Source organism: Anopheles marshallii, chromosome 3 (assembly GCF_943734725.1).
Source record: "Anopheles marshallii chromosome 3, idAnoMarsDA_429_01, whole genome shotgun sequence".
Classification (NCBI taxonomy): domain Eukaryota; kingdom Metazoa; phylum Arthropoda; class Insecta; order Diptera; family Culicidae; genus Anopheles; species Anopheles marshallii.
The window spans coordinates 6,031,342-6,053,520 of NC_071327.1; the positions used below are offsets into that span (position 1 = coordinate 6,031,342).

At 42.7% G+C, this 22,179-nt stretch overlaps 4 protein-coding genes across 4 annotated transcripts; 1 reads left to right on the forward strand and 3 right to left on the reverse strand.

The window, feature by feature from the left end:
- Positions 1-3,144: 3,144 nt before the first annotated feature.
- LOC128716385 (ATP-dependent RNA helicase me31b) lies at positions 3,145-5,451 on the reverse strand. The gene is made up of 5 exons (XM_053811304.1): positions 5,367-5,451; positions 5,220-5,298; positions 4,439-4,817; positions 3,476-4,123; positions 3,145-3,314 (listed from the first exon to the last, which is right to left on the reverse strand). Exons 1-5 carry the CDS (start codon positions 5,411-5,413, stop codon positions 3,145-3,147), a joined length of 1,323 nt encoding a protein of 440 aa, XP_053667279.1. The 5' UTR covers positions 5,414-5,451.
- A 3,891-nt stretch (positions 5,452-9,342) lies between these two features.
- LOC128712253 (ER membrane protein complex subunit 5) lies at positions 9,343-9,873 on the forward strand. Its single transcript, XM_053807148.1, has 3 exons — positions 9,343-9,418; positions 9,489-9,541; positions 9,634-9,873. Exons 1-3 carry the CDS (start codon positions 9,343-9,345, stop codon positions 9,871-9,873), a joined length of 369 nt encoding a protein of 122 aa, XP_053663123.1.
- A 301-nt stretch (positions 9,874-10,174) lies between these two features.
- Positions 10,175-11,922, reverse strand: LOC128713790 (T-cell activation inhibitor, mitochondrial). Its single transcript, XM_053808659.1, has 4 exons — positions 11,900-11,922; positions 11,239-11,829; positions 10,862-11,174; positions 10,175-10,786 (listed from the first exon to the last, which is right to left on the reverse strand). Exons 1-4 carry the CDS (start codon positions 11,920-11,922, stop codon positions 10,175-10,177), a joined length of 1,539 nt encoding a protein of 512 aa, XP_053664634.1.
- A 982-nt stretch (positions 11,923-12,904) lies between these two features.
- Positions 12,905-13,506, reverse strand: LOC128714710 (CKLF-like MARVEL transmembrane domain-containing protein 4). The gene is made up of 2 exons (XM_053809587.1): positions 13,120-13,506; positions 12,905-13,048 (listed from the first exon to the last, which is right to left on the reverse strand). Exons 1-2 carry the CDS (start codon positions 13,504-13,506, stop codon positions 12,905-12,907), a joined length of 531 nt encoding a protein of 176 aa, XP_053665562.1.
- Positions 13,507-22,179: the final 8,673 nt, after the last annotated feature.

Below are 22,179 nucleotides of genomic sequence, written 5' to 3' on the forward strand. Positions count from 1 at the left end.
GAAGTGACGCTTGGGGCGGCTCGGTGGTGTGTTGTTAGCGGCGCCGGTCTTCACACGAACGGACCGGACCAAAATCCCATCCGGACCAATCCCCGTACGCAGGACTGACTAACCAGCTACGGGTAAACAAAGTAACAGTAACCCAGAAATGGCAGGCCTAGACCTCTTGAGGTTGTTGTTGCCGATAAAGAAGAAGTGACGCTCTGATGGTTTAATTGCCGTTCTAATTAGTCGTATGACTAGCTAAATCAGAAAAGTTCAGAAGCGTGTTTGTGTATTATTTTTCTTCTACCACTTGTTCTCGTATACCCCCGTAGAACAGTTTTAGCATTTTAAATCTGGCAATAAACATTCCTCCTTCCGATACGCCGTGTGCTTGAAGATGCATTATGCGTCCCATTGCATCAACGAAATCCTATCCAGTTTAAACCTACGGCGAGAAATAAAGTATCATTATCCTTGAAACACTTCCCAGAAAGGAAAATGTTTGCTTCATCTGATGTTCGAATTTCATACAAATCCGAACCGAAACAACCGAATTTCTAACCCAAACGTGTGTGAAAACACAATAAAAATGATGTTTTAGATCAATTTTTCTATCGTTATGTTCCCAAACCCATCTGTCCCATTATCTCACACCTCAAATTGTTAATTTTCCATCCGTTTATCCATTCAATCATGGTTGCATTATTTCCTTAATTGTTTCAGTCTGACTCATTACTTTCGCGCTTCTCTTCTTTCTCTGTGTTGTTGCGGCATCGCTCGATGCTTCTTAGCTTTGCAGACTGTTGTTGTTTTACCTCCGATTCTTTTTACAATTATAATCCCTATATTAGCCTACATAATATGTACAATGATGTTTTCCGGCTGTCCCCGTTTAATATGTTCCCGCTGTACAGCGCTTTCTTTTATTCTGCCTCAATTTATGCTTTCTGGTTCCAGTGCGTTATCAAAACTTGCGTCTCTTTGCATAATATGTTTCGCGTAGTCTCGTCGTTTGATTCTTTTGTATCAACTTCTACCACAGTTAAGATTTGCTGCTTTATCTGTACTAGAAAACAAACCATGATGAATCTGTTGTGTGGATCTTCATTGTGCTTGGGCGGAAAGCCACACCTGATAGTCCGTATCTCCTATATATCCTTTTACGAATCTCACATACGCGCCTGTCACCTGGTTTTCTTCCCACAATCATACATTCCCCGTAGTACAGATTCTGCTGGCGCGTGCTACGCAGTAGTACGTTAGCAGATAAGCTTTCCCACAGTTTTTTGTTACCCACACATACAATACACGCAGACATACAACACAGTCACACATTCCCGGATTAGGAAGGAAATAAACTCAACTTCATGTTCAAAATAGACCGTGATTTTGCCGGCGAGTAGAACGCACGAACGATACGAAAATCAAAAACAATTATAATACAAACAAAAAGGCGTCAAAACAAGATGGAAGAGAGTACCCCAAAACTTGCTTCCACAAACTACACTACCACTCTTTTGCTTCACATACGGATCTCCTGCTGTTCTCCTTGAAAATCATCTTTTCACACAAATTTCTTGTTCACTGTGCCGCTCTTTCTGTTTTTAGTTTTGTATCCATTTTTAAACTGAACCTTTTCCTTCCATCAAAGCATTCAAACGTAATTTTGTGACAACTGCACATTAACGTAAGCTTACATCTTCTTTTGCTCTCTTTTCATCACATACTAAAATTCAAAAACTTCCCTCTGTTCTTACTTTCCTCAATCCCTGTATGATGCTCCCTTGTTCTTCAATGTGCACCACTTTATAGCTCCTATCTCTCTCCTGTTCCCTTTCTATTTTGTTTTAACACTTCTTCCTTCAGCCATCATCTCTTCCTTGTTTGTTTTGCTGATAATGTACGATAATGATTAATGATCTCGCGGAGCGCCGAATGCGGGAGAGGTCAAAGACTATGTATACCCCCGGAGAAGAGAGAATGATGTTGGAGAAGGGTATGAATGTCTGTGGTGTGCGCTAATCTGGAATTTTGCTAAACAACCTTCGCGGAAGAATATTTGCTACAATACTTGTTGCGATTTTCTCTGATCCAACACGCACTATATTCTTACGCCCAAACATCGATAGAAAATGTCGATTCGTGTAAAAATCAATATCGCAGTCGTTTGAGTGTGATGATAGCCCTACAGCGCACACGAGTACCACACACAAAGCCGGAAATTAAATGATCGATTGTCTATGTCAAACGCAGGGGGTTTAACATAAGCGCCGGTAGATTTACTTGAACCCGCGTTAAAATATAAGCCTCCTCCATTATCAGCCTCGAGAGTGTTCTTGTGCATCGCATGGATGAATAAAGCCTGATTATCACACAAATAGGCTCGCGAGCGCGGTACGGTGGTGCAGAGAGTATACAATTGAACGAATGTTGTCCACTTATAGTAGAGTGCACAACATACTGCGCACAGAGCCCGATGTAATCTACCCGAAGAATTTTTCACATTCAGAACAAGAATGAATCGTTCAGGCCTTTTCTTGTAAAAAGATTTTATCTTTTTTCCCCACGCGCACACAAGGACGCATGAACAAGAGGTATCAAATAGAAGAATATCTCGCGCATCGATCAAATTTTTGTACAGTGAAAAATATACTAACGAGTTTTTTGTGTCTGTTCGATATAATGTTCTGAATAGTATGGTGACTTTCCAGCGTGAAGGTACAATAATGAGCTGGTCTTCAGCGTCAGCGTTGCGTCATGGAAGTTACGACGTTACAATTTAAGATACATTGTGTACATCTTACACACTCGGCGGTAGTACATCTTCACTCGTGCAATCATCACGAAGATCTTTAGTTATTTCTTGGGTCTGTGAGTGTGTTGTTAATTAGCAAAAATTTTCCTCGGCGCTTGATTCCAATAAATTTTCTACATTTCATTTCTCTTCTCCGTCTCCTCCCTTGTGTCTATTTTTCTCCCATAATCTAGGCCCCGGGCACACACCACAGATCTGCCTTCCATGTTCTACTCTACACCACCAATCAACTATTATACATTTTCCATTCTCATTTCCAGGTTTTTTGACAACAGCTTCCCACTATTCACACTCTATATAACACACTCCTCCCTCCAAGACCCGCGACCAAACGCTTGCCTTACTTATTTACTAACGTTTTGTTCCTCTTGCGCGCTGTTCGGATCATCCGGTCGCGGTACGTACAATGCCGGATCGATCACTTTCGGGATGGGCTTAATTTCCGTGCCCAGCTCCTTCTCAATGCGGTGAAGATCGAAACGATCCTCATAGGTGATTAGATTGATGGCAATACCTACAGGATCATACACAAACAATTAAAATAATTTAATCATAATGCGAGCGCTGAATCACTCACATATTAAAAATAAACAACATCACATTAAATCGCCCAAAGATATTTCAATCGTAAAATATAATACAAACAAAAACAAAACACATTGGAAAAGTACTTACCCAAATGTCCGAAACGTCCGGATCTACCGATTCTGTGCAGGTAGGTTTCTGCCATCTTAGGGAAATCAAAATTAATTACAACGTTCACAGCCTGTACGTCGATACCACGAGTGAAGAGATCGGAGCACACCAAATTCCGGCACAAACCCGATCGGAAGTCGTGGAACACACGGTTTCGATGGGCCTGCTGCATACGGGCATGGATGTAGTAGCAGCAGTACCCCAGCTCGGTAATTTTTTTCGCCAACAGTTCGACACGCTGCGTCGAATTGCAGAAGATGATCGATTGGTTGATCTGCAGCTTCGAGAAGAGTGTGTTGAGACAGTGCACCTTCTGGCGCTCCTGCACAAACGCGTAGTACTGCGTGACACCCTTCAGCGTCAGCTCCTCCATCAGATTGATCTCGTACGGATCGCGCAGATGCTTCTCCATAAAGTTCTTCACGCTCAGTGGGAATGTCGCGGAGAACAGCAGTATCTGGCGCTCCTTTGGCAATCTCATTATGACATGATCCAGCATGCCTTTAAAGTCCTGCGACAGCAGCTTATCCGCCTCGTCTAATACTAGCATCCGGCACTGGGACATATTGGCCACCTCCTTGTCCATGAGATCGAGAATACGACCGGGCGTGGCAATGATCACTTGAACTGTGTTTGCATGATGAAAAGTACAAGATTGACATATTAGCTTCGCGAGGCAAGTCTAGATTACGAGACAGATGGCAAATAAATATCTATTGTTAACTGACAGCTAGTCGTTAGGTGACAACGCAGTGTTAAGAGAGCTAGTATCAGATTATTTGACTAAATGTTAGTATCATTCACACGCACACAAGCATATGTCAATGGCTGAGAGTGATTATCATCATGAATTACACACATGCGCTCATGCATTGAGTAACACTATCGGAGACTAAAGGAATATGTAGTTTGCGTACAACCATAAGACCCACAAAAACTAACCTTTCTGATAAATTCTCATGATATCATCCTTCAAGTTCGTTCCACCGGTCGTCACCATGACGCGAATGTGCATGTGCTTCGCCAGCTCGATGCAGATTTGTGACGTCTGCAGGGCCAGCTCTCGCGTCGGCACTATGATCAGTGCCTGAATGTAGTCCTTGGTCGGGTCGACCTGCTCCAGTACAGGGATGCTGTACGCGCCCGTCTTGCCGGTACCGTTCTTCGCTCGCGCCAATATGTCCTTACCGACCAGGGCGATCGGGATGGCCGCCTCCTGGATTGGAGATGGTTTCTCCCAACCCTTCTCGAAGATGCCCATCAGCAGTGGCCGTTTCAGGCAGAACTCCTCAAACTCGTTTCCTCGGGTATCAGTAACATCCTAAAGGAAAGAAAATAGAAGAGCAATGATTTTATTGATGCTCTATAGAGTAACTGATAAATCTGATTCTGTTTCATGTAGCAGTTGAACTGAACGTATGAAATGGAATTTTATTTATGAAGATACATTAATCTTTACGGGAACATGATTTTGGGAACTTTAATCGATTCCTACAATTTAAAAAGTTTTAGCACCAAAAATTATGCACTCAACACATGTAGATAACTGGAACAAAGCGTAAATCATGTTTACGTATAGATTCATGAATCTTTTTAAGAGGGTCGACTCCTTCTTTCTCCGATTCCAGAACGCAAGACGCATATGAATGACTCTTATACATATCCATCTTGATAAACATTGATGCTTGCTAATAGAAGGAAAATACATAAATAGGCTACTCACACTAGTCTTAACTCTAGTATCTTTGGGCGGTATTTTAAGTTTGGCCTTCCATCCCATGTCACCAACTTTGTTGTTCTCGCTGTAAAGAAAAAGCATTGTGTCACAAATTATTATCCTCATTTTCGACGTATGCAAATACTTGCTTACCCTTTCTGGCTGAGATGATTATTCGAATTCAACGTTTCAGTCATCATGACGCTGATAGATTGATTTTAGCTCTTCCCACTCACTAGGTTAGCTTTCGAACAATAGAATTTCTCCTTTTTGTGCACCACACACACTCTCACAGATAAACTTGCTGTGTTACTTCCTCTATACAAATAGACTAATATTTACGCGGGTGTTGGTTTCTTGGTTGATTTCAGTTTAAAAAGGATAAACCAAACCTAATGGCTTCTTCTTTCGCCGTAGTAGCAATAATTTACACAGTAAGGTCTATCCCACATTAACCACCTGCTGGCGAAGGGTTGTTGTGCCGGGGTGGTGGAGATGGTTCTTTTAGTAAGATGAGTATTGGAGTCTCTTTCTTTTCGCTTCGCTTGCTACCAGACCGTTTCCGATGTATGACGAGTTGGCTTTTCACTTAAAATTACTTTTCCACCTAAACTCACTTATGCGCTATATCACTACAAATCTAGTATTCACAATTTCTTCGCTTTTAACCTTAATCACTGTGTGTTTGCCCCTGTCGTTAGCTAAGCAGTGGTTTGTTCATCTGCTTGCTTGGTTTTGTACCGCGTTCGCTTCTTCACGATGTTGCCACCGTCGACGCCGCCACCGATGCAATGTAGATGATACGCCGAAAAGCTCCACAGTAATCGCGCGATACGATTAAGTGCAATGCTTTTCTCTCTTCGTGTATCTCTTGTTGTATGGAACTATTACTCGGTCGGTTTTATATCCTTTCTCTGTAATCCGCGCGACGTTTTTTCTTCTGTTTCACCTTCGTTTGAAACCAATCCCTTTTTTGTTCACTTTTAGCACGATTTCGCTACACATCGAGCGCCTTCTTAGTAACGTAATAAATTAAAGTCTTTTATTCTCACCGTTATCCACTACCAGCTGTACGCTTTTTCTTGTGTTTTGTTTTTCGTTCTTCCTGCTCTGTTTCCGTTTCACGATTGCGGGTTTAGCGTATTTTAATTGTTTGTTTTCTCACCACCGCGCACGTAGTAACAATTTACCACACTACCACTTTCTCTACACTTTACGATTGTTTTGTGAAGAACGACGATTTCTGTTTGTTTTCGTGTTTGTGTGTGTGTATTTTATGTGTTGTGTACAAAATTGCACTGTATAAAAGATAATTATTCTGGAAATTCTTTTGCACGTAGAAGAATTTTTCCGGATAGCGGAAAGCTTTTCACCGAATTGGAAGAAATTGCACAAACAGCTTAAAAAGGAGAATATCCTTTAGTTTGGATTTGCACACGTTTTAGGCGGAAGCTTATGCTGTGGCACGAGGGGATGAAATACCACCAGAAGGACACCGGAGGTTGGACGAAAAACGTGTGTCGCGCGGCGTTGCCGAAATGGAATTTAGCTTTCTTTTTCTCTACGTATGTGTATCCTCCCGAAATGTTTTCGCGCACACACACACGCTCACGGTCGCTTTAAGCGGTCGGGGGGTGGTTTTCTATTTCTTCCTTTCGACTATCCCTCGTGGTTTTCGCTCGCTTTGATCCGGAAATGCTTCCTTATCCTTCAGAGGGACGTGAGGTTCTGTGTCAGAATTCACACTTCAATCGTATTTACCGTTTCAGGATAATTTTCACTAGAAATGGAAGATAAAGCACATCATCAGCACTTTCATTAAATTCGTAGTTTTGTACCGTCACAAGAGAGAGAGAGATAGCTAAAAACTGCATAGCAACCGCTTCGTTTCTAATTAGGTAACATAGCTACATAAAACTTAACGTTAATACCCACTTTGGAGATAAAGTGTGACAAATTTCTCACAAACATTTTTTGGACTTTCACTTCAGCACCGAATTTCAATTACGAGAGAGTCTCACTATATTCGAAGTCTTTTGAAAAACATTGAAAAGCCCATCTACTATCAATGGATCCCACACCACCTGTGTACGTCGGTGTGTAAAAAATGAAAAGTGGCATAATTTATTCCACCATTTTTTCTTCGCCCCTTTATTAATGGTGGCAGGTTCGAATTTGCCAAAACGGACGCGGGTTAGACAGTGTCGGCCGTGTTTATGTGTGTGTGTGTGTGTGTGTGTGTATGTGCATATGATTCGGCCATTGCAATGATGGTTGTGTGTCACATTACACACAGGGCGAGAAAGCTTTGCTTCCTTATACACCCCCCGCACGAAAGGGTGCAAACACCTCTTTTCTGACCCACTATTTACTCTCAAGTCCGCGATTCGAGTGTTTTTTTCTTTCTTGTATTTCATCCACTCCTAACAGTGTGTGAGAATGCGTGCTACGTACAACGGAACACAAAATCTCAACGCCACACACACGCGCACGGTGGAGGGTGAAGAAGCAAACACAACCTCACATTTGAACAAAGATTGAAAGATTGTTCGTTCTCTGTGTGATTATGTTTATAAAACTAATTTACTATGAAAGCAACAAATAAACATATTTGCCAAATAACTTGCTTTCGATTGTGATAAAGCAAGAAAAACAACTCATCTTCGTGAATATGCTAGTCCACTTCTGTGCCGTACCCAAAAGTGAGGTTATGTGTTCGCACATCTTGAAGAGTGTTACCAAGCCAACATGGATGCTGGACTTTTCACGATACCCGTACTATGTTCACGGCCTGCTTGTGCCCTTGTCGAACAATCAACATACAAAAGGCCCTAAAAACGTACACCTTCCAGAATGAAGCTGCCTGTCGTAAAAACATGCTATCACCACGTCACAGAAATCTTTCCTCTGCTTCATTTCCTATGCTCGATTTTTTCACTTTTCACGCCCTTAAGAATCCGTTTGGGGGCACATTTCCGCGAAAATTACGTGCCACACAAGCTTGACACAGTTCCTAGCGAGTCTATTGATGAATGTACGCTTTAAAAAATAAGCAACAAGAGGCATTTCACTCGCAAAGCAACACCCAAGCCTTCATTCGTGCGTGTTCCGTCCACCATTATGAACTTGCCATCAGGTAGTGGAACTTTCTCTTGGGTAACCACGCACAATGTAAGCCCACAGCCCTTAAAAATCACAATTCTTCTGACTTCTTTACCAATAAAATCTACACACATCGAAGAGCAGACTAAACCCCGTATCGAAATGACCTTCGCCGGTGACAAAAAGCCCTAAAAACCTCAACGGCGTTACGTCGCACTTTGTCCAAAAACTCCTGCTGCCACACAAAACGTACAATGACGGCGGCTGCCATTTACAAAGCGAAGCGCCGATGAAGTCGTCCATTTTTTGTTGAACGAAAAAAACGTGTTTTACCCAAATTTAACTCTTTTGTCGTGCTGCAAAACAGCTTCCTAAGCTTCTGGTACGTTATTAGTTACCTTTTATAATGATTCCGCTTCTTACGCTTGGTTATAATTTTCGCTGGGAAATATTTTTTTCACTTGGAACTTTTTCTCTCCTTTGCTTCTTTCTCGATTCACCAACAATTCTATACTGCGCTACAGTCGGGTACTTCGGTGCTCGACGCTCGCAAGCTGCACGAATGTGGTGTGCTCGACAACATTTTGTTGCCTGAAGTGGCGTTTACACGTATGCGTCAAATTTTATTTTTTGCTGAATATTTTATAAACGTAATGAATGGTGCTTTAGCTTTGTTTTCCTGCTTCGCAAATCATAAATGAAGTAAAACCAATTATTTTTTTCAAAAATTGTTTCGTTATTCAACAAACAAACTGCTAATATGGCCATTTCTATGAAACATATTTTTTATGTTTTTTTTTTTCAATTTTGTTTTCGTTGTGATGTGTGTCATGAATTATAAACCAACTTCGTTGAATAAATTGTTAAAATGCTCAACATAGACCTAGGTTGTACAAAATTATTAAAAATGTTTAAAAGTTGTCGCATAAAATGTCATTCAGAAGACCATCAAACGACCCACTCTCCTGACGTTCGTACAGTTGTAAACAAAGCCCCAACTTTTCACAGTCGTACATCCACCATCATCATGGCAATTTTTAATAAAATTCAAATTGTTGTTGGATTTCTGTCCCTGCTGCATGCGGCATACTCTGCTGCCCAGCGTAAGTGTACCTCAGGCCAGCGATGAAGACTCCCATCTTACATTACCTTTGCTGCGTTCCCTCTTTTCAGACCGGGCATATCTTCGGATCACGGAACAGGAATTCTCCCAGCTACCGATCGATGTATGAATTGTTTTGTTCCCATTCTGTTACCAGCTTTGCTTTTTCTTCTAAAAATTCTGTTTTTTTTGTTACTCCATTTCGTTGCAAAACAGATCATATTTCAAGCGATTGCCAGCTTGATTTATATCATCTACAACATACTGCAAGTGGTGGGCGATTTCAAGGAAATTCGTGCCGCAGTCGATTTGCAGGCCAAATCGTGGGAAACTCTTTCGAACATTCCCTCGTTTTACACCTTCAATCATCGTGGCAAGGCACTGTCGCCGGTATACGAGCAACCAAACCCCGAAGCGTACGACCGTCCGTACACATCGGAGTCCTATCTGGATTAATCCAATGTCTATGTCTTCTGTAAACCAAAAACAAAACGCTAAATAAAGAAGAGCTCCACGTGGTAGCCTGACAAAACACAAGTTCTGTTCGGTAGTTTTTTTTATAGTTTCATATCTTTATTATTGTCTCTGCCGTTTCACACGATCGTCCTAGCTAGTCATTACACATTAAACCCGCGTTTTTCGTTTCTCGGAAAACCTTTCTAGCTTATAAATCTCATACATGGCACACACCGGTTGTTGATTGACCCGCAAGAATTGACGTTCAATTTTTAATTGACCCTTACACGATATCCTTCAACTATTGCTTCCAGTCCCACGGTATACAAACCGTCCCATCCGTAAGCACTGAGTAGTACGTCGTAATGGTAAGATTCAAATCGGCCAGCTCTAGACTATCTTTCGTTCCTTGCGCCAACAGCTTTTCCAGACACTCGATCATTCGGTCCGGCGTGACGGAATCGTCCTTCGTGAGTGACAGCAACCGAAACTGTGCCACGCAGCGTGCGTGCAGATCTCGCTCGATGTGCTTCTGTCGATCGTATGAACTTTGCTTTTCGAGTGCTTCCGCCAGATGGTTGGTGAGGAAATCTACCAACAACGAACCGGGACAGGTCGCCGGTACAATTAGCTGCCCGGTCGGGCTCACCATCAGTGGGCCAGCTTCCGATTCGACCACCAGCTCAAACTGTGACAGATCGGTGGGCCACGACTTGGGGAACTTGGATTTACCGAGATAATCCAATAGTGCGGTCGTTATTTTGCGCAGATGCGATGCGTACGCCATGGCTTGCGCTTTGGGCATAAACTTTCGTCGTCCGATACGAATGTTACGCAGCACTTGAGACAAAGCATACTCGTACGCGGGCAATTTGTTCAGGTAGCTGTCGTGCTTGTCGATCGTCTTGATAAGCTACAAAGAAACCACAGAAAGGGAATGAAACACAATTACACGAGCGAGACTAATATTTCCGCTGTTCTTACTCACTTCCAACCAGTTCCGCTGTACATCGCCGGTGAAAAGCATCACGTGTCCTTCCAGACTAACACCAGTGAACGCCGCAAACACAACCGTTCGATCCTTCAATCCATCCAACGCACCTGGATGCAATTCAGCCAGCTTTTCCAGACTTTTCAAGCAACCGCGAAAGTGTTCCACATTCCAGCCACAGTCGTAAATTATCTCACGCAATCCCAACCGTTTCGTCACATCCTCCCGAAGTTTTTCAACTTCTTCCTGCAGTTCCTGGACAGCTTTCGTGCGTACCGTTGCGGTGACGACCTGCTTTCGAAGCCATTTCCTGTGGCAAACGGAACAATAGCTTATTATATAACTCGATCGCTGCTGCAAATGGGAACACATACTTGAGTGTTTCGTTTTCGCGCACTTTCTTAATCCTGAACTGAAACAAATCAAACTCTTTTTCGAAGGGTGAATCGTCTTGGTTGTCATCGTCGTCCCTGCCGAAATTATGCTCCGATCGTTTCCGGTAATAAAATGATTGCTGATATTGCTGCTGAAACCCTTCCTCGTACGTGCTGGACGCTGTTTGATTTGATGAGCTATTTTTAGCTGAAGGCATCTTGTCCACAAACTCCTTCGGCAGGTTGCAGGATTCGAGTATACGCCGTAGGACTAGCTTAGTATCGATGGTACGTTCGAGCGGTACCTTCACGAGATTAAATGTACCTCGGTCTTGAGGAGCATTCGACGCACGGATGTAGAATGGAAGTGTTCGCGGTGTTGAGGGAAGTATACGTTTCTGGCTGAGCAACGATTCCAGGTGGGCACTGAGCAGCTTTAGCGAATCTTCATTCACTTGCCTTTGCTGTGGATAGCGCCCGAACAGATCCGGATGCACGGCAAAGTAGAACGGCCGGAGGGCGGTCGCCACTTCGGACGAACTGATCATCCGGCGCAGTATCAATGGGCTCGGAACCGTATATCGGCATGTACTGGGATTAACAATACGGTTGAATTATGGAAGAATATGGAGTTATTTGTACTGGTTATCACAAAACATACCATTTCTTGATGAAAATGTACATTCCGAACCGATTTCCAACCTCCCGTGGGAGGCAATCGTATCCTGTTACGACGGAGAAACTCCAAATCCGACAAAGTTTGTCAACAAAAGCTCACCCCAAAAATATCCCAACAGCTGTCAGCAGTCAAACGGGGAGCGAAAGGTTTATACCATCGAGTTCATTTCCGTAACATTACCCGTATTTGAAAACGACCAGTACATTTCCGACTCCAAACAAAACCACTGATCTGCGATTTGTTTCTTTCATTATAAGCTTATGCAACAAATTATATCCTTGTCTTGACTGTATAAACTTCGGTGTAAAGTTTATTCGCAAAAAACTGGATTTCTACGGCGTGATATTCGCAAATACCTCTAGATCCATCCTTTTCGATCGGGTTTTGGTAAGCACATCGAATCACACAACTAGGCACAAATATCAAAATACAATGCACACTCTGTGAGTTGACAAAATGAGTTTCATTGAGTTATTAAAAATGTGTTTGCGTGCGCATTCTGTGCACACTACAGACACTAGATTCGGTTGGACGAGAATTCCGTGCGAGTTCGCTTACGCGTTGGTAAAGCTATCCTTATTTCGTGTGTAAATAAGGCGGTTCCGCTTATACGGTTGAGGTGGTTCGAATCATTTCGTTTAAAGGCGATTAAAAAGGGTTTCTTCGTTCCCTAAACAGTATTACGTGCTATTATGGACAAACAGTGGAGCAACGAGAATTGTTCCTAAAATACGACGATAGAAAAAAAAATAACACGCGACCGATGATTGATTATCGGTGATAGGAAAAGATACTAGGACAACAACAGTTTACACGTTACACGAGTAAAAGAGAACGTTAAAATCTACACAAATTCATACTGGGCTAAGTGTTGCTAAGCTTTTGCACTTGGTTTTGAAATAATCTGCCTCCTAGTCCAGATTTATCGGTATCGGGTGTACCATAAAAACGACTGATGGGGACAATTGTTAAGATGTTTGCTTTGTCTTAGGCGGTTAACGTCGAAACCGTTTGCTGTTGCTGCTGTACGTGGACGGTTCGTGAGCCTTGCGCGATTTCACCCGCACGGACACTTTTGAACTTGAGAAATGCATCCACACCATAGCCGATCATGGCACAGTAGCCGAAGAACTGCAAAATAAAATAAAAACCCATTAACTTGATGCTCGTTTGCATTAGGCATGGTGTCGTTCATGGCTTACAGCTGCTGCCTGGAACGCTTCGATGCTGGTGGCGGCCGCCACCGAGGACGCTATCATGTACATTGCCGCCCAGGCGGCACAGAAGTACAGTTCTATTTTTAACCAGGGGATTTTGTGAAACTTTTCACAAACGTGAAACAGGTAGAAGACGAGCATGATGCCGCTAAACCAAAACCCAAGCATTGCGATCGTGTTGAAGAAGGAACCCTGCGGCCGGTAGCTAAAGTACGAAAACTCGATGCAGATGAACCCGATGAGATTGAGCACGATGCACACAATCTTCACGATGCCCGGGATGGTCCGGACGTACTCCGGGTCGTACCGTATGTACGGCTGGACGACGGTTTGCTGCTGCGTCACAGTGGCAGTTTGCGTGAATTCACTCATGTTTTAACTGCGATTCTAATAATACACAACTCAACCCGGTACGGAGCGGTTTGGTGATGATGATATGCTTCAAATTGGTCGAGCAGCTGGATAGATCTACGGGAAAGATGAATAGTACAAAGCAAAAGGGTAGAGAGAAATCAATAACGCAAAGGTGGCAAAAACACTGAGTGAAAGTATCCGATGGGCAAACCCACCCCTTTCGATTGGGCCACCCTATCTGGGGAAGTTTCGGTTCCATTCGGATACAAAAAAGCAGACCCACGGGACCAGTCGTAAATACGACCTTGAGCAGGTGGTCATCAAACCACCTGCCATCGTTTAGCGACCAGTTGATAATGTGCGTTACGCCGTCACTATGTTTTATTCTGGGACCTAGGTGCGGCCACTTTAAATCACCCACCCATCACAGGGCACACATCAAATTTAAACTTAAGGGCACACACGCACACGGCACACAAACGTTCGTGGGAGGCCCTAATTTAATAATAGGGATTAAATTGAATTAACTCGCCGGCATGGTTCGGTTGGTGAGTGGTTGATGAGCACTTTCAGTTTCAAGTCTAGTTTAACCATGCATACGGACACTTTTCTTGTGAAACTCCCCTTTTCTTGCAATTGATTTTGACGCGTATACGCACCAACACACAACACTACCCTCAAGGAGCTATGACTCAAATAAGGTAACGTTGTTCTCGCTTGATGGTGATGTCACGAATCTTGCCCCTTCCATACCGAGTTCCTTTCTACTTTGCAAGAAGATTCTGTCCCTTGACGCGCGTGATTAAAAGGAGTTTGTGAAACGTATGAGCTCACCTAACTAGAACCTATGCGCAACTGTTGTCGCTCTCGAACTACGGTTTTGCGATTGTTTTGATTTAATACAAAACCGCGTACACACTTGTTGAGGCGCTAAAATCGTTGCGCCTGTGCCTGCGGTCAAGCTTCAGCTCGCGGCAAACGAAACGTCCATCGAGAATACTGTTTTCGTTCCAAAGCAGCAGCAGACTTTCACTTGTGGGGACGTCGATGAACGATGGACGAGACACGACACTAACGTTCGGTTCGTACGCATGGCACGAAAGCACGCACGCACGCCACGCGCAACGGTGGGTTTGTCGGTGGGAAGATGGAGGAGCGAATGCGGTGAATCTGGTGTCGGGTGCACACGAAATAATAAAATTTCACACCACACACCAAACGGCCAAGAAGCAGTACGGATCTTGCAGCTTTTTTTCGTGTCCGGTTTCTGGAGGCGTATTTTGTGCGAAACTAATATCTTTCTTCCCACCACACTCTATCGCAACATCACACTTTTCGCCTGCGATTACTGTGTCCGCCTTCTGCAGCGAAATCAACACGAAATGTTTTTGCTAGTGTGGACACTTTGGTAGATAATGAAGAAAATAAACAAATCACTAAGCGTAGTCCAATGGACATCTGAGAAGAAATTTCACTGTTTTTTTTTAAATGCATATTTTGCATTTTTTAATTACTGTTATTTGAAAAAGCTTGTGTGAAATTAGTTTGAATTAAAGAGAAAATTAAACAAAAAATAAAGTAGATTGAAATGGTTGTAACACAAACTATGCCCATTGTTTCCATACTGACTTACCACTGTTACACGGATGGATCGTGAAACAGGGTTCGCTGACGGATTTATTCTACGCTTGGATAGTCCAAGCAAAATAAGTTTTGTATTGTTTTAACTATTGGGAAGATTGATAATTCGTAATTCATTGAGGATTCATATCGATACCGAGATATCGATACATATTTTGAGGGCTAACAGTTAACTCATGATTTAAATTACTCTTCGCCAAAGACTCTGCTCCAGACTAATTTAACAAAACACTAGAGTAGATGGCAGCGGCGACAACCTTCACACCATAGAACCGGTACAAAATCCCAACTAGACTATTCACACTATACTGGCTATTCAGCTACGGATAATAAAGTTATAAATATCAATAATAGTAGTTTTCTTGGGTGTATAGTGAAGCAAAATAATGAAAATTTAAGCTTTGCATGTGCATTATAAGCTTTAAAGTTTATATAACTTTCGAGTAACTTTCATCTCCCAAAGCAATAACAAATTCAAGTTGATTAATATAGTAACCACGATACTAATGGTTGAACCTTCTATTATTTTACCCAAATATCTACTTTACAATCTGCACAAATGATTGCTGAATTGATTTTAGTATTATTTCATTTGGTTAATTATCTGTCTGCTCTAGCACAAGCAGCATGTCTCATACCGTTTTAAACAATGATTCAACCATTGCAATTCAGTTGCGTTTGTTGCACTCCCTCTGGGGGAATTAACTCCATTTATTTGTTTTTCCGCTCTACACGAGCGTTCGAATTCCACAAAAAGAATTAACATAAGATGTAAGAGAAAAACGGCAAACTGGCTGGATCTTGGCATTCACCTCACAGCATCATAATTCCGCACCAACGCTCGGACACAAACACGCTACCGCCTTTCCTAGACCTACTCGTTTGTGTTGTGTTGCTGATCGCTACACGATCTTTCTATTTCGTTTCTTTTCCTGCAAGGAAAACCCATGAAAAGTTGACCGGTTGGCGGTCGGCTATTGGCCAAAAGACTGCAGTCCGTTACTCATCGCGTAGGAAGTGGTCCATTCGTGTTCTCTGCCATCTCCCTCCACTCGAAATGTATCGCAGCGCTAGGTGCGATCGGTTTTTGTTTATTTAGCAGCGAAACATGTGTTTCCGTGTGGGAGACGAGTTGCAGCTGCAAATGATCTATCGACGTGAAGTGCAATAGGCAAATAGGTAAATTAAAAGGGCCTCCTAAATGTCAAAAGCGTTTCTTCGATGCGCCTTTTTTTTTGTTCCACCAGTTATAAATGTATGCAATCGCTCAACGATTACGATCCAATAATTGTTTTAATGTATTAAAAAAATCTTTCTGATCACAGAAGAAGAAAAGTGTACAAATTACAAACACATAGTGTGTTTACCTTAGTATCATATTTCTGTTGATTCTTTGAAGTTCGATCCTTCTTCTTAAGCAGCTCATGAGCAGCCAACATACGTACAACAACGATGTACAAACTGTACTGGATTGGAGCAAGCAAAAGATAAATGACCTTAGATCTGTTCAAAAACGAGTATTTTTGAATGTAAACACAGCAGATAGAGCGGGCGAGCCAAGAAAAAAATCCAACCATCTGCTGTTCACCACCATTCTGTCTGGCATGGTCGTTCCCGAGTCGGGTGAATTGCAAATAAAACAAGAAAAGAAACCCTGTAAAACCACCACGATCGCCCCCAAACACCTACAGCGTGTGTGTAAATGGCGGGGGGTGAATAGGCCTTTCATCACCTTGCCCCGGTCGATCGTTTCGGTGTGGCGAGTTTGGAGTTTTTTTCCGCCTGCATCGCTACCTTTTTCCACGCTGCACTCCTCCGGCTGGGTCGGTTGTTTTATTTTCTCACACCGTAGCGTGAATGTATTAATCACTAAATAAACTTTATGTCACAACGTTATTTTAATTAGTGTTGGGATGCAAGAAAAAGGTACGTACCGGAGGATGGATAATGTAATTAAAGATCCACATGTTCTTTAGCGCCAGAATGGAATGTGCTTGTGTAAACATAGAAATGATCGTATTACACGATCATGTTTAAGGGGAGAGGGGAAAAAGGGATATTTTTCCATGCTAATAAAAGCGAATGGTTTGATTTATTGTGTGTGCTTTTTAAAATGTTTAGCGTAATCATTCGCTTGATCGTTCTCATCGCCCCTTTGCCAAGAATACCTTCTGGCGACCTTAACCTGTCCAGCTGGGGCGTGTAAGAAAAAAAAACAAAATGTGACACACTTCGTGGTGAAAACGATTTTATTACACTCCCTCCTGTACCGAGCCGGACAACCAACGCGTCCCTGGAGCAGTTATTACTCCTGTCTCGGGGCCATCTACGGCTGCCCGGTGGTCCAACCGAGCGGGATGAATTACCAACGTGCACGCTTGCAGGAGTAAATTCTCAACCAACCACTAACCACCGGCCACTAACCCACGCTGCCAATTGGATGGACCGATCTACCTTGAGGAATGTCTTCAGCTTTTGTATACGAACACATCCCTGAACCTGCCTGAACCGACCGGGGCCGAGACTGCTGGAACGTACGTGCAAACCGTGAACCTTTATTGCCGTACATTGTCGGAAAGGGATGTATAAATTAGCGCTAGCCACAGCTAAATCCCCATTCCAAGCAAGAAAGGGTGGAAAGGAAAAAGGGCAGAAGACGTGCGAAAGAAAGAGACGGCGAAAGAGAAAGAGGCGTAACAGATTTATTTTTCCGCTCCATGCGAAGTGAAGAAGTTTGCACGATCTTTATTATTAGAAGAGTTGCAAACGTTGTAACACGGGTACAGAGAAATGCGTAAGCTTAGGCGGGGAATTTGTTTTAGTTATAGCACCGCTTTCGCACAAGCAAACAATCGACAACAGCACCAGCTTAATGGTTCACTTTGAAGATTAAAAGCAGCAGTTTGGCGGGGGAGTGTTTTCCTTATTGATTTTTTTTTGTTCCAATTTTTTGTTTGAACTTCACCGAACAGTGATAAAAACCGATTTTGAAAGTTTTACAAACAATCCTGACTGTGGAATAGTTTTTTTTGTATTATTTGTTTACAAAATGAAGTTAGAGGGCAATTAAAATTATTTAATTGAATATGAAATATATGATATGAATATATGAATTAAATAAATGAATACAGAAAGCAATCAAACAATTAATCAACAAATAAAAACTAAGCGTTAAGCCAGTTTTAACAAAACTAGATTTTTTATGACCTATCTCCAATACATTTCATACTGGTGAAATGATTAAAAAAGAGTATAAAATAAAGAAGCGAAAAGAGAAAATGATTCAAATCAGCAATGTCACATTTGTTTCGTACTTGACCGCAAGCGCCGTACCGTTTGACCAGTTTAGGAGCTTGTTCCGCAATTATCGTTTGAAATCTGTCACAATTGCTGATGCCATTTTATAATCGCATTTGTCGCAAAGAAATGTTTTTCCATTGAGAAAACAAAACACACAGCGAGTAGCTATGCTTAACTTTTTTCCCTTGAGCTAATTCCCCCTGTGATTAAGTCCTACGTTCAGACGAACCAAAACAGAAATGCCTTTATTTCAAGCGTATTCGCAACATTTTTTGTTGGTTCTTCAACAAGGACTTTTTGAAAGTTTGAACAATTAACAATGAAGGGATTGAATCATTTTGCATGGAAAGAAAACAATTAAAATGTTACAAATTAAGTGAAAACTATTTCATTTATGTTCCTTTAACAAACGTGCAAGATCTTTCAATCTGCCAAAAAGCTCCTTGTCAAAACCATGCAACCCTTCACTCATTACCTTAATCCACCTCCGACACGCTTCATCCGCAGGCTTCATCACACACCAGTTCCTGCTGCTACAGGAAAAGGGACTAACGATTCGAATATGTGTGATGTCCATAAAACATTGGCCCGTTTCAAAGTAAAATCCACCGCGTCCCCGTTTGCCGATCATAAATCATTTCACTGTGCAAACTTACAAGCAGCTTCTAGAGCGTGAAGAAAAACAAACACAAAACAAAACGGAACAAATTGTCTTTTCATAGTTTTTGCCTTGCTTGGCTGTATGTTTTTTTTTTGTTCTGCTCGCCGAATACGAATTAAACCATTAAAAACACACAAATGTGAAACAAAAAACGAAAGAACAATCTCACTTCATGGCGGGATATGCTCAACCGGAGGGCGCACACGGTTGAGTCATTTTTAGCTGGCATTTTCCGAACCAACCAAAAACAAAAAAAAAAACGGAAAAACAAAATCAAAAAGGCCAACACCAACAACAGCGGAACTGCCCTGGGCCCTTGGGGCAGGGGTTTTTTTGGCCTGACCTGCCGTAATCGCGCCAAAACGTGCTTTAAGATGGGAGCATGCATGCTCTCGCTGGCAATTCCCACAGCAGAGCAGAGCGGGCAGAAGCGCTTCGAGCGTTGATCTTCGGTAGTTTTGCGTTCATTTATTGGCGGTAAATAAACACTCTCATTGATGGTTTGTGTGTGTTGACCAGCAGCTTGATACATTTTTTTTCCTTAACCCGGTTTGCATGCATCTTCCGACAGCGGGCTTGAGAACACGAGAGAATGGGCGAGCATTTAAGAGTGCATTCTTTCTGCCTTCCCTCTCGCGTTCCTTGTTGTGGGTCGCTCTTTTTGGATTCTGTTTGACTTTGGCAGACGAGATTTACAGAAGCAAAACAAAAAAACACACAAGCACAAGCACAAGAAGGTATTATTTTTATTCATTTCTATGTTGTTTGAATTAGCGTCGGGCAAGAGCGCGCACGGCAAGGATGCTCCTAAGCGTACCCTTTTCCGCATAGGTCGGACCCTTCTGCGGCTGTGTATGCAGCCGTTTTTATTTGCCGTAAACGTTACGTTCCGCTCGTTCACCGGTCTCAGTTCAATCTGGTGCTCCGGTACGGTAGCATCGTGCTGTGCTTCGAAGCAGACCACGCACGCTATGGTATTGCTGCCGTGAGTGTGACCAGTTCAGTGCGCCCCGTCAAAACAAGCTTACGTCCGCTAGGGTCTAGTGGAGAGTAAATTAATTTAACCGTGTATAGATTCCTTTCTTGTGGCTGCTGCTGGGGGAGAAAGAAAAAAACAGCTTTATTAAATATTGTTTGCTATTTAATTGCTTCAAAGCGGGAAATCTTTAAAAACTGTTCAAAGATCGTTTAATTCCGTTATCCTGCCGTTAGTGTGTAGACCAAAACGACCAAGAAAAAAGCCAATTCCCCTCCCCTCCCCCTACCCCCCTCGGCCCAGCATTCCCTGGTAGCGGTGTAGTGTCCACTCCACTTCAGTGTCAGTCAGTCGGGCCACCGGTGGTGGTCATCAATCAGTATTATGTTTAATTAGTGCGAGGACAGCTGCTGGTTTCGCGCGTTTGGTGAACCCCGTAGCCAAACGTGATCCATCTCTTCGATCCGAGACGCGAAACCGTAACGTGTGTGGCGCGAGGGGCGGAACGTGGCAGGAAGTGAGAGGTTGTTCGAAACGTTTTTTTTTTTTGCTTAACCTGCCCGTGCCCGTGGGTGAACGATTCCGCCACTGATAACAGTGATACAACTACGCGATGATGCTGTGATACAAGCGAATCAAACCAATCGAGTGCGCGTCGGTAAGAAAAAGCTTCACACCGCGTGTGGTTTGTGTGCAATGCGTGTTTTTCGGAGTGGTGCATCCACGTGCTGCTGGCTGTTGACCGTGAAATCGACCGAAATCTGACATTGAGCAACTCGCCTGCATCCAAGAAGGCACTGCATTCCATCCCGTTGGCCGGAGCCGCTACCAAGAAGTGACAGGTGAGCAATGCACATGTGATTCTAGCGGAAGTTTTGTTCGTGTGTGTTTGTGTGTGGCTTACGCCAATGAGAGCGGCCTATCACCAGACGCAGCGCTAATATTGAGCATGTTTGAAATTGCGAACAACAACCGTTTATCATCTGTTGCTGAATGTTGCGGATGATTCTGCGGATACGATTGCGGATCAGTGACTGCTTTAGTTTCACCTTCTCGCAATTTCTGTTCTGCTTCCTGGCCGCACACCTCGAGCGATGCTAGTTATAGGATGGAAAAAAAAAATCCGTGGCCTTCTACGTTGAAATCCTTTCCTTATCCTTCTTCTTAACCCATACCGATTGTATGCCGAGGATGCGTTTTCGAAACCGTTATGCGTACGGGAATGCTCACGTGCACGTGCGGTATGCACATACACGTACGAACAGACCTGGGCCCAGTCTGTCTTGGGTCTGTCTCGAGCATAAATCATGATTTCGGTCAACTCCACCGCTCTCGGGTTTCTTATCGACCGGCGGATATTAACGGAGGGCACAGAGAGTGTGGCAAGCAAATCAGGAAATGAAAAAGGAAATACGGCTCTGCGGGTTGTGAAATTTCTTGCGTTATAAGTTTTTTGGCCTTCAGCTCGTGGTGGGGAAAATGGGATGGAGACGCCTGGTGTTCGGTGAGATATATTGCATCCACCAGGCGTCTCCATTTCGCATTTTTGATGTGTGAAAGGAAATTAGTTGCCAGTGGCGAAATAAAAATGTAAGGGACAGGTGCTTTTATTTCAATGTTGTTTTAAATGTTGTTCATTGAGCTAATTATCTACGAATTCGAATATGTTTTTTTTTGTACAATTTTTCACTCAACGAGAAAATCCTAAAGCTACAAAAATATTCCTTTGAAACTAGTGAAAACTAAAGTTATGTACAATTGGGTTCTTGTAATATTTCCTTTCTGCTGCTCAGTGCCAAAGCTGGAACATTGAACAATCTTTGGTTCGGTATGGAATGATCAGGAGCTTCTCAGGAGGAATTCCACTAGTTAATAAGATTGTAGCATTGGTCAATAGTTTCAGATTGAGAATTGAAAACAAGAATATCCAACAGCTTCTAACGGAACACATGTAAGTCCCAACACTGGAGGAACTTAACTTGGAACTTGTGGATATGAAAAGTATGGGATGTTGTGATTCATGATATTTCTTATTTTAGATAAATTTTAACACAATCACAAATGATGCTTTACTTCTAAAACTAAATTTTAGAAAATCCAGACATCCCATCCC